Source organism: Pteropus medius, unplaced genomic scaffold (assembly GCF_902729225.1).
Source record: "Pteropus medius unplaced genomic scaffold, Ma_sr-lr_union100, whole genome shotgun sequence".
In the NCBI taxonomy this organism is placed as follows: Eukaryota; Metazoa; Chordata; class Mammalia; order Chiroptera; family Pteropodidae; genus Pteropus; species Pteropus medius.
In genome coordinates, this window is record NW_024350397.1 from 323,984 (window position 1) to 340,370 (window position 16,387).

Sequence of the window (16,387 nt, forward strand, 5' to 3'; positions counted from 1 at the left end):
AATAAAAATAAATGGCCAAGATATTTAACTTCGAAAAGCATCAACTATACAGGCATGTTATTCCTGCTTTGATTTTTTTTTTTTTTTTTTAGTTTGTCACCTCTGAAAAGAGCATGCATTTTCAGAAGACTCATTACACTGGGTAAATTTCACAGACAATGACCCTGCTTTTATTGGACAACATAAAAATATTTATATGAAACTTTTTAAAGTAATAGACCTTCAATTACTCTACTTCATCAAAATTAATTTTCATTGTTTCCAAAAATCTTTCTTGTTTTTTCTATACATATTTGTATTGTCATAATTGTATTCAGTGTTCCCATACTTTTAAATTGTTTTTCACTTAACATTACATTATTAATACTTTTCATGGTGTTTCATAGTCAGTATTAGTATCATAAATAAAATTTTTGAGTTTTATGCTATCTTAATCTGGTTTGGGGTTTGAATAACATTTACATTTTTAAAAACTGAGAAACTTCCCGTATTTTTATATGTTTCAGAAAAATGTATAAAGCATAGGAATTAATTATTTCTTATAGTTTGAAAGAAATTCAATGAATCTATCATGTTGTTCTGGGAACTTAACTACTGCAAATCTTAATTTTTCCTGAATAAGTAGTGATTTAAAACTTTTCTCATTATGAGTTTTTAATTTAAATTGTGTGGATAATACCAATTCATTTCATCTACACATTCACATATAGTACATTGTCAACAATCATGTATAGTAATTCATCATAATTTTTAACAGTGTTTTTTGTTTAATGCCTATATAATTGCTTAGATTAATTGCTTTATCTCCTTTCTCATTTCTAACTTTGTGTCAATTTTTGCTTATTCCTTTTATGACTGCTTTCAAAGCATCAACTATTGGTTTATTTATCTATTTTTCAGCTTTCATTTATACCTTTCTTTTCTTTTATTCTTCTTTCAATGCTTTGTACTTAAATGACTTGATTTATTTTCCTTTCTTTGTAAATCAGCATTCACAAAGCTCTAAATTACCTCCAAGTTTTGCTCTAGTCACACTAGTTAGATGTTTGTATCTAGTTCTAAAATTTTTTGTTATTAGCTAATAGTTTTTTACTGCATCTGTTACTTCTTCCTAGATCCAGTTATTGTTTACAAGACTATTTTTGTATTTTGTACTGTTTGGAGTTGAAATTGGAGATGCAAACAGATAATAAGGTTGATTTAAGTCTTTAAAAATACATTGAGATTATTTTTCTGAATCCTCAGAGGTAATATATCTTATACACATTTGTAGACACTTGAAAATCAGATTTCTGGCTGAATAATCTGAAAGGTATGTAAAACAGAATAAATTTATAAATTCCTTTATGAAGTCCTTTTAGCCACATATCAAGCTCCTTGATATGCTAAGGACTACATGTAGTAACATTTGTGTAGTATTTAGCATAGGGCCTAGCATATCATAACAAATCAATAAATAATTGGTGGCAGTGTGTGTAATAATAACAGTAATAGTTCAGTAGTAGTTATATTAGTATGTGTAATAATAACAGTAATAGTCTAGAAGTAGTTATGTTAGTTTGTGTAATAAAACAGTAATAGTAGTCTAGTTGCAGCTACACTAGTATGTATAATAAGAGTAACAGTAGTCTAGTAGTAGTTAACGTGCTTCCTACCTCTTGTGCAGGCTCAGCTGCATTATTGATCTGGAGAAAAATAGTGAGCTGAGTGCTCTTGGCCTGGATTTTCTTATCTATGACGTAACATAGCTGAACTAGATACTTTCGGAAGTTATCTCCAGCTCTAACATTTCAAACCTCATTTGTTGACGTTTTCAGGACCCCGACTCTCTACACTAAATGTAGGTCACACATATCCTTTGTTTTGAAGCAGTTTGCTCAAGCACTCTTCAGGAGCAAAGTTCTCTGGGAACTGAAGTCAAATATTACCAAACTCGCTATTCTATCTGAAAGTTTTGTACAAGTAAGAATCAATTCATTGATTCTGGAATAAAAGTAAAAATTCCAAAGCTGGTTATCAGCCCTATTTGTGCTCTCCAGGAATAAAAGGAAAATTTCCCAAACAACTTAAGCCAGACCTAAACTGTTCCATCACAAAAGTCTTGGCTGCCATGCTAATTTGTATTCATTTTCCACCATTATTAGCAATTAAAGAATTTAAGAGAAAAGATGGAATACAAACTATTTGCATGGCTGGCAATGGAATCCTGGACATCCTTCCATTAAAATTTATTCAAAGACCAATATATATCTCCTCTAAGAATATTTATTATTAAGATTAAAAATTATTATTAAGAATGAAAATTTCCCATCATCTACTAACAAGCATATCTAGTAATTAAAAACAAAACAAAACCTTTAAAACCTAATTAAGGGCAATATGTAAATAATCTGATGCAAAAGCAATAAAAATTATGCCTTTATACCTGTCAAAATAAACCCCTCTGCTGCAGTTTTAATGGTTTTAAATAAGGTATCACAAAAAAACACGGACTTACCTGGGCGATAGACAAAGTTGCCTTCGGTTTCTGATGATGAGGGAGACACTAATTCTTCTTCAAATTCATTGGAACTAAAAGAGCCTGAATGGTTTCTTTGCCTTGTCTTTCCCATCATGACAGCATTTGTGGCCATGACATGTCTCAAAGAGTCGTTAAGGTAACGGTTCAACAAGCTGCTCTTGTATTTTGGGGGTGACACATAGTCCTCATTGGCTCGTGACTCTGGCCTCACTCCAGCTTTTATGGCTGAGCTCTCACTTTTAATCACAGGATGGTGAACCGGATTATTATAGCCCCCTTCATTCATGTGGTTTCTTGGAGGGTTTTCTCCATCTAAGGGGGAAAAAAATATCACCAGGTAGCATTTGCATACACTTTTCCCCAGCCACCCAACTACTATATTTAATCATTAAAAATACATGCAAAGCAAAAATATTTAAAGTGTGTAAAATTATCCTTGATATTCAAGATTAATTTTTTAGGCAAAGGAAAGGAGGACTGTACATAAGCTCTCCCTACGGTATTTTAATTTTAATGAATTTCATAGAAAATGTTATTCTGACACACAATAAATCTATAAACAAGAGGAAACAGCCATAATTCTGTTGGTCATTTATAGTACTGTAAAAGCAAAGTTACCTCATGCAATAAAAAAGAACCGTTATGGCACCATCATGTTTTGTGGGATCGACCTTAAAAATAGCAACTGAGGTGAACTTCTCATTACAGAGGCAAAGCCAAGAAAGCAAAATAAAAATATGAACAAACCTTCAGAACACGAATCATCACTGCTTACACTAAGCCGCTCAGCATTTCCTTGGACATACTTGTTATACAACTTTATTCTTAAAGCCCAGCTTAAATCTGGCTGTCGAACGGTATTCTTAAGCCGACGTCTTGCATTAGCAAACCAATTTGATACCTAAAAAAGTATTATTTTTCAATTAACAAGACATAAAAAATTATCCATCATGCAATTACTTTCCCATGAGGGGCCTAAGCCTCTCTCAGTATCTCTGATCATTGAATATTCCCAGGACATAACAGTATTGGACATCATTCCATTCGTTCATTCATTCATTCAACAAATGTGCTGAGCACTTACTAAAGAGATCGAGCACTTACTGTATTCTAGAAATAAAAAAAATAAATAAAAAATAAAGAGACCTTGCCATCAAATTTTCAGTCTAATAAGAGAGGTAGGAGAGTATACAAATAACTCTAATATAAAAAAGAATGTGAAGAATGGCTGAAGAGGCATTAAAATAAAACCATATAGGAGTCCAAAGGAAGATGGGGTTACTTTTACATGTGACTCAAGTTTTCAAGAGAATTTAAGGTAGGCTATGGAGGAATATGTCAGGTATAATGGCAAGAGAAGTGTGTTCCCAATAAAGAGGACACTGGAACAAATATAAGTCAAATTCTAGAGACATTGTGGTGCGTGAGGAAGAGGGGAGAGAGAAAGATGACCTTGAGTCATTAAACTTGTGTAAACCAAGGAAAGGATCGTGTCTTCTTGAGAAAGAAAGGAGAACTGTTTAAGGGTAAAATGATGTGTTTGGTTTAGGGAATGTTTAGTGTTTAGTGTGAGGCACCAGAAAAGCATACAGAAATCATAGAAATGGTACCTGACACTTAAGGGAGAGGATTAAGAGCAGATTTGGGTCAAATGCACAGAGAGGATAGCTGAAGTTGTGAGAGTAAGCAAAATGAAAAGATGGTCAAGGACCAATCCCTGGAAGCCTTCATCGATTAAGGAAGTAGGACTATAAAAGAGTAGATGGCAAAACAGTCAGAGACAGAGCAATCAGACAAGTTGAGGGGGGAAAAAAGCCAAATAACACCCAGCTTTAAGCTGAAAGCCAAGAGCTCCCAAAGAAATGAACACTGCAAAACAAAGTTACTTCCAATGGTTTTATAAGGTGCTATTGGACTTCCAGAGGCTAACATGGTACTTGAGGTTTCTTTTAAAATATCAGGCTATCATCAGAATATATACACCAAAAACCTGAGGGGCTGATATTTGCCTTTAAAAGAATGAAATGTGGAAAGAGAATTACGACTTTCTGCCAATTTGTTCCAGAACATGACCCCACATTACCATAATGGTTTGTGTGGCAATGCTTGCACTGGAAGTTCCTTTTTTTTTTTTTAGATTTAAACTATAAAGACAGAATTTTTGTATATCGCTCAAGCTCTAATTGTTGAACGGACCTGTGATGATTTCTACTTTTTAAAAAAACAAAGCTACATCTTTTTTTTCTCTTTATCCCCATGGGTAAAACATGACAATTTTTTCCAGTTTATATATATATAAGCTCCTCCTGGGATGTACTTGTTATACGACTTTATATGTGTGCATATATGTGTGAAATATATCATATGTAATACATACATATTCGATATTGCCTCCTTTGTGTCTTTGCAACAATAATCACTCTTTTAAACTTATGTACAATGAGGTAATAACTCACCATGGCATTTCAGAAATCTAAGTCTTCATCGACCCCTCTTCCTGTCAAGCTGTGCTACTATTACTATGATTTAGTCTGACTTCAAGTCCTCAGTCTTTTCTAATCTCTATAGACAGACAACTGCTAGGACTTCTTGTTCAAGAAATATATATCTCTTATATATAAAGCTCTTGTGCTTTAGCCATGATGCTAAGTGTTCAGAATGGATAAACTTTGTCCCCTGCACACACAGAAGGACCAGCAGTGAAGAACTTATACATGCTTAACTGTGATACAAGAATTATTGCTATGGAAACACCAAATGCCTGGTCCATTTCTTCACTACATTTCTCGAACCTCTTTCTAGTCTCCAAGTCATGGCCAAAATATTTGTCCAAGACCTCTTTGCTGCTTACTATGAATTTTAGAACATTATTTTTTTAAACTTCCATTCCACTTGAATGGATCTTAAGAATTATCATCAAATTCAAGTTGATGCACCATTATAATTTAATCACTTAACATCTTCAAATCCCCATTGATGTCCCATTATCCTATAACTGTGGTATAATAGAAGGAGACCTGATTTGCTGTTCTGAATTTGCCAAAAACATGCTGTGTGAATAGAAATAAGTCACTCGCTTTTCTGAACTTCAAATCCTTCATCTATAAAATGTGTTAGATGTTCCTAACATGCTTGTCAACTCTAAAAACTAACATCTGTGAACACAGCCCACACTCTCCTACAACGGTGATAATTCTCTTTATCATTGGTGCCAACCTACCTTCTGCTCTCAACCACTACTCTCTCTAGTGATGAAATATGTGTTTTTATGTCCTTCTCTGCCCCCTCACACACTGAGGACACACTGCAACTTCCTCTATGCCTATGTCACATATTTATTAAACTCCAACTCCAAAACTTGTGTTACTTTCTTTACTAAACATTCTATAATTCAGACAAACTTTAAATCTTAGCTAACCCTAATTTTTAACTAACCTTAAATCCTAACACAACTACCACATAGTACAGTGTAAAATCCAATTCTTATAAAACTTTATATTTTTATTAAAATGCAACAGCCTTTTAATTTTAAAAAAATTTATATAATTCTAACATAGAAAAATGGAGATCTTTAAATGTCATGGTGGAATTAACTAGATTTTTCATATATAGGGGTTGTATCCATTTTTTAATGTTTTATATACCCATAGTATATTAATTACATATTAGGAAACTTTACAGAAAGGTTTGCTGATATCTAATATAGGCTGTTTCTAAACTGATTTCATAAGTTTGATGGGTACCCAATCTGCTAATATATTTATTCTGAAAGTATTTTATTACCAGAAATTTACAGTACAGCCAAAGGGCTGGATATAAGATGTTTAATATCTACTTGCATTAAATCGTGAAAACACCATGACTTAGTTGGTTAACAAATCTGAAAAAATGGTTTTTTTGCAATTTTTTCCTGAGGAATTAATACAAACTCCATCAGTTTCGCCGAAGGTAAAAATATCAGCTCAAATTTTCTACCTTTAACTGACTATGGATTCCTTCAGGTTATCATACAAATTCTCCTTAAATCCTATTTTACATGAAGCAGGCCTCCTTACCAAGGGTCAGTTCTGGAACAGCATTTTAAGGTCAAACTCAGAGCTTTAAAAACACTGTACTTTATAGTGAATGCTTGAAGAACCAAATATCTAGAAGCTGAAAAGAAAATGAAGTAATTTTCATCCCACTCTGATAGAGGTATTTACATTTCATCATATTGACCAAGCAATCATTACAGTAAACCCAAAGGGATATGCTGGCATCTGTCCACCTGAGAACTTACAGAATTAACAAACTTATTGTGGGTTACTCATGTGAAATATTGAACACCTCATTTCCACGCCATGTTGTATGGCACTTGTAATAACATAGAAGGACCTTTCTGAGATTTTGTTGAATATTTAACAGTTGCCATAGTCCTTGCAGTTATTAACTACATACATATCTCAGCAGAAGCACTCATATCAAGCAAAAACAGAGCTATGTCAACATAGGAGGCAAAATCTTGCAACATAGCAGTTTTAACCAAATGGTGCATGGACATATCCTAGGAATTTGAAAATTCTACTGTAAGAGGAGGAAGCATTAACATCCAATCATTAAACTGCATTCTGTGTTGTGATGAAAGAAACCATCCCAAGGAGATATTTCACTCTTATAATCCAGAAAAATTGTAAGTATATTTTAAAATATATACATACATAAACAATGGAAAATATTCAAACCAGATACAGCCTCTGCCCTTTTAAAAACTCTCCAAAGGCAATTATTTTTTGGTAAGATCCATTTCTTACAATAATACAAAACCCCAATTGTATACTACTTTATATTATTCCACAATAAAATTTTATATTTTGAGAGTACAGAGTATATTTTTATAATGTTTGCATAATAGTCAGCCATAGGAATCAAGCACAGTGGAAAATTTTGGTTGATTAGAGTCGAAACTACGCACGCATGTGCACACACACACACACACACAAATCATCTCTCTGTTAAATTTATAAAAATGTTCATATCTCATTAGGAAGTAAGATGACAGATTAATAATGCAGATGAGAGTCAAACATAGTTATAGCACATTAAGACAAATTGCCAAATTTAGTGAGTAAAAACAACAAAAATTGTATAATATTCTTTCTGCTTCATTTTTCAGGGATAAAGTAGGTGCTGATTTGTATCCTTAGGATTTCTTTATCGGAAAAAGTACATTTTGTGGTCCTAAAGATATTTCTTCCACTCAAGTTTCAGCTTTTTGTTTGTAGTCTTAATGCAGATTGCTGACCAGGTTTTACACCCCTCCTTATCAATTTAAAAGCAACAAAATAAAGCAAAATATTTCTTAGGAAAAGTTTGACACACAACCAAAAGAAAAGCTTTAAATGTAAAAGAAGTGATCAAAGTATAAGATAGTCTTATAGTTAAGGAATAAAAGTTATGCTAACAGCTTATTCATATAAATTATGAGAAACAGAGATAGGAGGTTTCACAATAAATTAGAAATAAGAGTTTGGAACGAGAAATAAGGGGAACACTCCATATTTGCTATGGACATAAAAATACGGTATATTTTCAGATATGCTAAAATACTAAAATTAATTATACCCTTGCTTGTTCTGTAGAACCATCATATAGCTTTAAAGATAACAAGCTACCCTCTGTGTATTCCTTACAATGGGATGGATTTAAAAACTATCTTATCTTTGTCAGATTTCAAGACATTCTCTAGTTTTCAGAAAGGTGTTTTGGAAAGCACGTGGTGATAATAATGGTATTTTCCTATTAGAACCTATTCACTCAACCACCATGGAGAGATAGTTTACTATATAGAAAGTGCTGTGCTGAGGTGGTATGGAGGTATGAAGATAAATAAGACGTGATCACTCTTCTCAAGAAGCCTGACTCCACAGGAGAAATTTATTCAGTGAGAGAACCCTGTTTAAACAGGGGTCTAATTTGCAGCAATCAAAAAGCTTTATTCAGATTACAACTTTATATTTTCCCCCAGAATATGTTTATATAATGTGTTTGGTTTCCCATAGAGTCAGAATTTGCTTTGAATGTTTAATGTATATCTGACTTTTACACTCCCCCATATATATAATCATATAAGTGGGGAGATAGATACATATGTGTATTCATATATATACACATATTTCTTACGTAGATATCCCTTATGCTTAATTGAAAATAACTGAACCTAACTTTATTATATATATGGTCTCTTGGTTGTACTATATATTTTGATTTTTTTCCCATTTATCATTTTAAAGTTTCAGAAACCAACTTCATTTACTATAAAATTTGGAAATCATTAAATAGGTGTCATTTATTATTATAAATAATTATCTTTGTCCTATTTGAAAATGACAGAATTTTGTGCATTTTCATTTTTTGAAGACTAGTGTAAGAGAAAGAAAATGTAATGGAAAAATTTTTTGTTACATCAATGAAAACTTCATGTAAATTAGAAAAGTGTAATAGCCTTACCGAGATCTTAAGGCGAAAAATAATTCTTTGTGTTTGCACTATCATTACAGTTAGAAAATAATTTGTTTCTGTATCAAAACTACTTATATTGCATCTCAACAAAACTACCACAAATAAAAATTTAAATGTCTCTGCTAATAACTAATGTTACTTTTTATAATTAAAAAATATTCTATATCATAAGTAGTTTTGGCTTTTATATGAAAGAATAGCAAGCATTAAATATGGAACTATATAATCAACTTAAATAATATAATGTTTTATTGCTAACATCATTGTGAAATACTGAAATTGCTCTAAAATTTAGTGTATTTTCAAAATAAATAGCATACCTGTTTAAAATGAAATTTAAACATATGCGTTTATTTTCATAAGTCAAGTTTTTCTGACTGGAATAATTTATTTAGAAACTACTTTTGTAAATCACTGAAAGTTACAGTTTTATGTTAAACAGATATTAAGCCAAGACCACTAAATTAATTTTCCCCTCTAGTGCTGCAGCAAATCACTATTAATACCATTGCTTGTTAATATGAAGCAAAACAGATGTTTTTCTCTACAATTGTATTCTGAAAATAGAGAAATGCATATTATAGTTTTTATATGCCTGAATACAAGTCAACTTTCATGCTTTGTTAAACTTTCCAGTAATTCCTAAATGATAATCTTAAATACTTTTAAAAACAATTTTTATATTATCTATGAGTTCAAGTTTATTTTTTATTTTGGGGTTCTCCTTTTTATAAAGTTATCGAAATGACCAAAATTTCGCAAGTATAGTGATGTGCTACTATAATGTCTGAACTTCTCAGCTCATTTAGCTCCTCCTCTTCTTTCTGAATACATATGTTCTGTCTGCATATATAAAAGTTCATGTCACCATATTTATTAAACTGTGGTGTGTTGGAAAGAGCATTTGATCTGGAATTATATTACATTTCCAGACCTACCTCTAACCTTACTTAGCTGTGACATATCTTGGTTACATCATCAGTAAAATGCTGACAATAACTCCTGTATATCACAATATTTTTGTGAATATCAAATAAGATTATGTAGAGAGAAACCTAGTCAAATGTAATGTTCTTTAGAGAAGAAACGAACTTGCACTATCTCTCTACACTTGACAAGTAACCCAACCATTTGAAATCTGCCTCTTAATCCCGAAGAAGATACCACCAGGGAAATTTTGTGGCTTCTAGCTAATGCCTAGGTCGCTTCTTTAAAAAAAAAAAAAAAAGAAAAGAAAAAAAAAAAAAAAAAAATCCAAACCCACTTCTAGCCCATTCAACCTACCTCCTTTTTTTTTGTCTGTAAAGGCAATTTTGAAAGTTATTCCGTCCTCAACCTTTAATACGAGGTCTTAATGAAAGTTGCCTTCCTACATGGTTCTCAATGTTTGGTCCAGGGCCAGCAACTTCAGCATCACCCCTAGAACTTGTTAGAAATGTAAATCATGGGCCCCACCCCAGACCTACAACTGAAGCAGAAACTCTGGGGTGGGGCCCAGCAATTTGTGTTTTCACAAGTCCTCCAGGCAATTCTGATGTACATTCCAGTTTGAAAATCACTGCGGGTAGTCCCATCTGTATCCATCTATATACGGTCCACGAGTCCGGATTCCCAGACATCTTCACTTAACTCTGCTTTTGACTTTTCACCACCCTCTCTAATAGAACACCACGCGATCCCTCCTGGACTGAACATAAGCCCTGAACTGATCGATAGGATTGAGAGGAAACCCAGAAACTGCTCCCAGAACACAACACTTTCTCAGTGCCAACCCTTCATCATCCTCAGCATCAGAGCCAAAGCATCCAGCCGCCCTTTCTCTGCTCCAGCCTTCCCAAGGACCAGGCGCCAGGGGGAGATGCGCACAAAAACTAAGTGTGCGCTCTCCTCACCCTTTTGCCAGGAGACGGATCAGGGGTGGGTCCCGATTACCTGCACGAGAGTCATCTGCGAGCCGAGAGCCAAGAGTATCTTCTCGGTCTTGGTGGGGTACGGGTTGTCACGGTGCTTGTAAAGCCACTGCTTGAGGGGCCGCGCCATGTCTTGCAGGGCCTGCCGCTTGTGCCTCACCTTCCCTCCGTTCTGCCGGGCCCTGGGACACAGGGGGAGGAAGAGGCCCTGGTGAGCCGCACAGTCTGGGCGCAGCTCGCCGGTGTCCCCCATACAGGGAAGCGTTTCAGCCGCCGCCAAGCTCCCGCCGGGCACCCCAGGTCACCCAGCCCCACCGGCACGCCACGAGGCTGGGGCGGAGGGGCCACACAATTTCTGGGTGGGGATATCTGTTTATCAGCATCTCTCTTTAAAATGGTCTGGTTGTCGCAGGGGGCTCATGTGGCAGTGAAAGACGTTATGTTTATCTTGAAAAGGGGGAAATCTTGAAGCCAGTAACCCGAGGTTAGGGGTTTAGGTGACAATGGTTAAGTGATTTGAAGGAAACGTTATTCAAACTACAGATCTGTGCAGCAGGGCTGTCACCCTTCCCTCGCCCGCCTCCTCACTTCACCCTCCTCAAGTGGCCCTGGCCTCGCGGGCCGCATAGAGGTCGCTGCCGGCTCTTGAACGCTCTTTCAGGGAATTCATGCCTGCGTCTCAGGCCTTCCCGTTGCCTGTGGTCAAAGGAAAGGTCGCCCACTGGACGGCGGAAGTAAAGCAAGGCGTGATGGCCAACCCGCTCCCCTGGTTCTCTTCGAGATCTCTCCGGTTTCCTTTGATACTTGGGGAAGGGAGAAACTTTCCAATGGAAGGGTTCGTGGAGGAAGGATGTCGAACCTAAAAACACTCTAGGGGTCTTTTCTCGATGAGAGTTAAAAAGTCTGGAAAACTCTGTCCCATCAACTAAAGTAAAAAAATCTCGGGAAAAGCATATTTCAAAGAAAAGACAAGCAGCCTGCAGCTCAACGTTGGGCGCTGCGCTCCCAGGCGGCTCCGGGAGGTGTCGCCGCGCGGCCGCCCGCGCGCACCGCCACTCCCGGAGGCTCGCGCGCCTGCGCCGCAGCCTCGGGGCCTTTGCCTCTTTAAACACTTTGAAATGCAATTCCATCCAAACGGACTGGTAGTAACATTTTGACGAAACCTAATCTCTATTTTACTAACCAGCAGCGCGGCAGAACAAGCAGCTGATGCAATCTTTCAGGTGGAGACGGCCAGGGCGGCCGCCCCTCCCCAACCCGGCGCTCCAGGAGCCACCAAGAGGTGGCCCGGCTAGAGACCGCCGTCCACGCGTCTGCAGCCCACCCGCGGCTCTCCTTCCCCTCCGCCGGTCCCACCCCAAGCAGCCCCTCACCCTGCTAAACTGAAATCCGGTAGGCCCGCATCCTCCCCTTTCCGTGCGCATCTATGACGCCTTGCGAAAAGTCGACCTTCTCAACACCTTGGAGAAGGCAAGGAGAGCCGCGAGGCGGTAGAGAGGCCCTGCCGTGACAGGAGAGGGGATGCTCACGGGGCTAGCTTGACTTGGGAAGCCCCGACTGCTTGGCCCTGCCATGTTCCTACGCTTCCTGCTCAGTCCTTTCTACCTGGCGTTCAGCCGCGCGTTTGCAACCGTGGTCCGGAGAGGGACAGGTAACCCACCACCCTGAGGTCCAGGTATGGGAGGACTGCGGGGGCAGTCCCAGGTGTCCTCAGTTTCCAACAAACCTCTTTTGAGATGTCTTGACGAATGAATCCCCTCATATTTTGAGAAACCACAACCTTAAAATGAGAACGTGCCAAACCAGGACGCGGAGACCTGCCCTCTGGGGAAACTCCGCGCCCCTAACCCGCCGGCCCCAGTTGACACTCTCACGCCTGCGCCGCTCATTGCCCCAACCCCTCTGGGACGCGGGCGGGCAGGGGTCCCAGGAAGGTGCGCATACCCGGTCCTCCGGTGTCTCAGGCCGAGGTTGTCCTTGAGGGGCGGGCCGTCCGGAATGCCCATCTCAGGGCGGACGTGGGGACTGTCCAGGACGCCACCATAGGGCCGGCCGCCCCGCTCCCGCTCCGGAACGCTGCGGTCCTCAAAAAGCACGGCGCCGCCGAGCTTGTCGAAGACAATGGTGTTCATGGTGCGGGCTGGGAGGGGCGCCCGGCGCGGCCGCAGTGCCTCGGAGCGGGGCCGCCGGGAGCTCCGCAGGGCTCGGGTTCTAGGAGATGAAGGTGCATTACGTTACTAGCTGAGAGCGCTCACACCCTGAGCGATTCGAGCCCCGAACTTGGCCGAAGCGCAGGGACTGCGGAGTCTAGGGGAGGAGCGGCACTGCCGCACCTGATCCAAGGGACTCGCGCCTCTCTGTACCTGGCTACGCCGCTGCCCACCCACCCCCCACCCTGCACACTCTGGGCACAGGTCCCTACTCTCCACCTTGTCCCGGCAATCTGGCCCGCAGGGCACTTCAGTCAGAAATGGTGTGCCCGCGGAGGCAAAGAAAAATAATTTCTTAAATGAGCCTTCCTGCTTGAGATTTAATCTGGACGAAGCACACACCAGATAACGGAGCGGGATCGGCGCTGGGTCCCGCGTTTTCAGTCACAACTGTACTAAATTTAGGATAACATGAACGACCGCATCCGCAGGCTCCAGTTAATGAGTCCCAGGCCGTACGGGGATTTCTGGGAGTTTCATGTTCTCTAGATTCTGGATAGTTTGGCTGAACCTCCTGCGTCTTTATTCAGGCTAAGGTCCCTGGGGGTGGGAGTTGAGGGCAGGGAAAGTTAGCAGACTCCAGAGCTAGGAAGTTAACTGGCGTCAGTGGCAGATGCACCACATACTCCCTCTACCCCCAAGTCTTCCTACCATCCCCCAGCCCGCTCTGGGACGTGCAGGGTCCCGGCAGGTCAAAGGCGCGGGACCTCTGAAGCCCGCTCAGTGTGGTCCTCTTCTGCAGCGCGGGTGTGAGACTCCAACTCTGAGCCTTTCCACACTCGCCCCTTTCTGGGGTCTTGGGGAACCATTTCAGTGGCTGCAAAGGTGTTAGGAGCGGAATGCATCGTGGTCCGCGCACCGTCCGGCCTGCTGCTGCCACAGTCGGAAAAAGCCTCCAGCTCACCTCCCGTGTGGTGTCGGCAGGGAGCCTCTGCCCGCCGCGCGCAGGCGTCAGGGGCAAGTCCGCGCCGCCGCCTAGCAGCCGAGTGACCGCCCCGAGGCGCGCGGCCGCCTCAGCCCGCCCCATCTCCCCGCCTCGCGACTCCGGGCAGCTGGCGTTCTTTTCGAGCCACCTCCGCTTCCCTGCCAGCGCCCTTCACTCCGCCCCTCTGCTGCGTGGGCTTGTCACCCCCACCCAGGCACAGATCCTCTGCCCCACCGAGCGCCCACTCCGCCAACGCCCCCACCCCGCCCTCCAGCCACCACAGCAGCCGCCACGCGTGACATTTAGGGCCGTGACCACAGCGATTAAATGAGGTTCCCGTCAGTATTCGTAGGGAGGAGAAGTCAGACCTCTGCTGGCGGTCCCGCGTCCCATAAGAATGAGTCCTCCCGCGCAGACAGGTACGTGTCTGGGGTGTAGACACATACAGCCTTGGCGATATGTGTGAAAGCAAATTTCTGTGCTCGCAGCCCCGGTTCGAAGGTCAGGACTCCCCTTGTTTTTTTTTTCTTTTAAATCCGTGCGCTTATTGCTTTGCGTTCACACTGCTCTGTTTGTAAAACATACTCCATTTCAGCCCCGCGCCTCCCCCCGCCCCAGCCTTGTCCTCCTCTATGCAACGGCGTGTTTCCCAACGAATCCGTCCCGAAGTATGGCAGAGCGGGCCCTTCCCTGGCTGCCCCCAGCCCGCACAGAAATGACAACCACAAACACCCGGCGGGGTCGGGTCCGCAGGCAGCAGGCGCGGTGGGACTGGGAGGCAAAGGTCCAAGGGCTGGGTGCTGACGCAAGGGGTCCCGGGGGCGAGCGAGCCGCGGCTCCTAAGCTTCTCTGGGAGCCCACATGCGGTCCCCCACGCCTCTTCTCGGCTCCTGTGCTCCCCACTTACCCCGATTCACTCCAAATTGTCACTTAGGGAGCTTCCTCTTGGCGGAACCGCCCCGCCCCACGCCCGCGAACAATTTTAAGGCAAAGGAGGCGCGGCCAGGTGGGGGCTCCCAGGCTCCTAGCAGACCCTCCCGCCAGCCTTGGCCGCCGAAGGCGGTGGGGGAAAGGGCGGGGGTCTCCGAGGAGCCCGCGTCCAGATGGAGCCTCCGATCCCGCGGCCCCGGGCGGGGACTCGGCGACCCGAGGGTTGTACCTGGGACAGTGGGACCGGCGGCCGGCGGCAGGGCGGCTGGCTCTCCCGCGTCGAGGCTAGGCGCACTCCCATCCCCGCCGCATGTTCTCCGCGCGGGCTCCAGCGCGCTCACCGCCGCCACCGCCGTCGTCTCGGCTTTATTTACCCAGACGGGCGCGCGCGGCCCGGGAACAGGAATACCGAGGCCTTCTCATGTTTCCTGACTGCCTGGCCCAGCCGGCGAACATCCTGCGGGCGCGGTATCCACGTTCCCGGGCCGGCGAGAGGAAGCCTCCGCGCCCGCCCGGCCGCGGGTACTTCAGTTAACCCTAGCAGAGGAGCAGCCGCTGCAGGCGCCGCTGGGGAGCCCCCGGCCCGCCGAGTCTTCCCAGCCGGGTCTGGCTCCCAGCCCCGCAAGGAGACTACTACTTCGCACTTAGGGAAGAAATTGGAGAAGCCTCGAGTAGCGCCGGGCTCCGGCTCTTCGATCTGAAAGGCTGCGGTGCAAATCCCGTGTCTTAGCTGGCCCAAGTGTAGGAAATTTCACGAGTGGCTGGGCGGGAGAGACCACTACAGCGTGCCCTTAATTTTCCTCGCGGTTAGCTGGAGTCAAGTTCGAGTTTGGGTTTGCGCCTACAACGCGAGAGCCTTTTGCAGGAGGCGCTTGAGCCCCGGGAGCCTCTTTTCTGGTGTCACTGGGCTTCTGAGGTCTTAGCTGTCTCAAAGCCAGGCACACGTTCAGCTTCCGAGGCTGGAGAGGCTGTGCTCGCCTCCAGGCATAGGGGTGGAGGGAGGCAAGGCTGCGACGAGCGAGCCCAGGTATCCAACCCACGATGACCCAGATGTGGAAGAGAGGGCGAGCCCCCGGGCTAGGGATCTGCACGAAGCAAAGTGAACGGAATTTAGAAGAATCCCGAGCGAGAACGCGGTGCAAGGAGAAAGAATGGCGATCAGATCCTCTTATAGATACTTGGCTTCCCACCGTCACTCCAAATATAAGAGTAACGAACCTGTGGTTTAGGTGCAACTGGGAGCTCAGACCTTCTGGCAGCCTAGAAGATCGTCAAGGCGCGGAGCACCAAGGCGCCCGCGTTCTCGCCGCGGGCCTCCCTGCTGCAGCGACACCTTTCATCTTTTTTTAAAGAGCGAAAGTAGATTTACCCAAACCTGAAAGTCATAGCATCG

At 42.6% G+C, this 16,387-nt stretch overlaps 1 protein-coding gene and 1 long non-coding RNA gene across 14 annotated transcripts in view; one reads left to right on the forward strand and one right to left on the reverse strand.

Annotated features, from left to right (window-relative positions):
• MKX (mohawk homeobox) overlaps window positions 1–15,462 on the reverse strand; it is a 57,998-nt gene extending 42,536 nt beyond the window's left edge. For 2 of the 13 annotated variants that reach the window (XM_039839684.1, XM_039839683.1), the window contains exons 1-5: window positions 15,224–15,461; window positions 12,874–13,140; window positions 10,952–11,111; window positions 3,269–3,422; window positions 2,498–2,833 (exon numbers count right to left, since the gene is read on the reverse strand). In XM_039839684.1, the coding sequence (XP_039695618.1) occupies window positions 2,498–2,833; window positions 3,269–3,422; window positions 10,952–11,111; window positions 12,874–13,061 (838 nt within the window). In that variant the 5' untranslated portion in view covers window positions 13,062–13,140; window positions 15,224–15,461. Of the gene's footprint in view, window positions 1–793; window positions 1,306–2,497; window positions 2,834–3,268; window positions 3,423–10,951; window positions 11,112–12,873; window positions 13,141–13,481; window positions 13,635–14,043; window positions 14,177–14,971; window positions 14,997–15,223 lie in introns of those variants that run through there. The other 11 variants (XM_039839686.1, XR_005647956.1, XM_039839682.1 and 8 more) reach the window with 11 other exon arrangements.
• LOC120584095 (uncharacterized) overlaps window positions 14,225–16,387 on the forward strand; it is a 42,918-nt gene continuing 40,755 nt past the window's right edge. The window contains exon 1 of the long non-coding RNA XR_005647957.1: window positions 14,225–14,483. This is a non-coding gene — a long non-coding RNA (uncharacterized LOC120584095). The remainder of the gene's footprint in view (window positions 14,484–16,387) is intronic.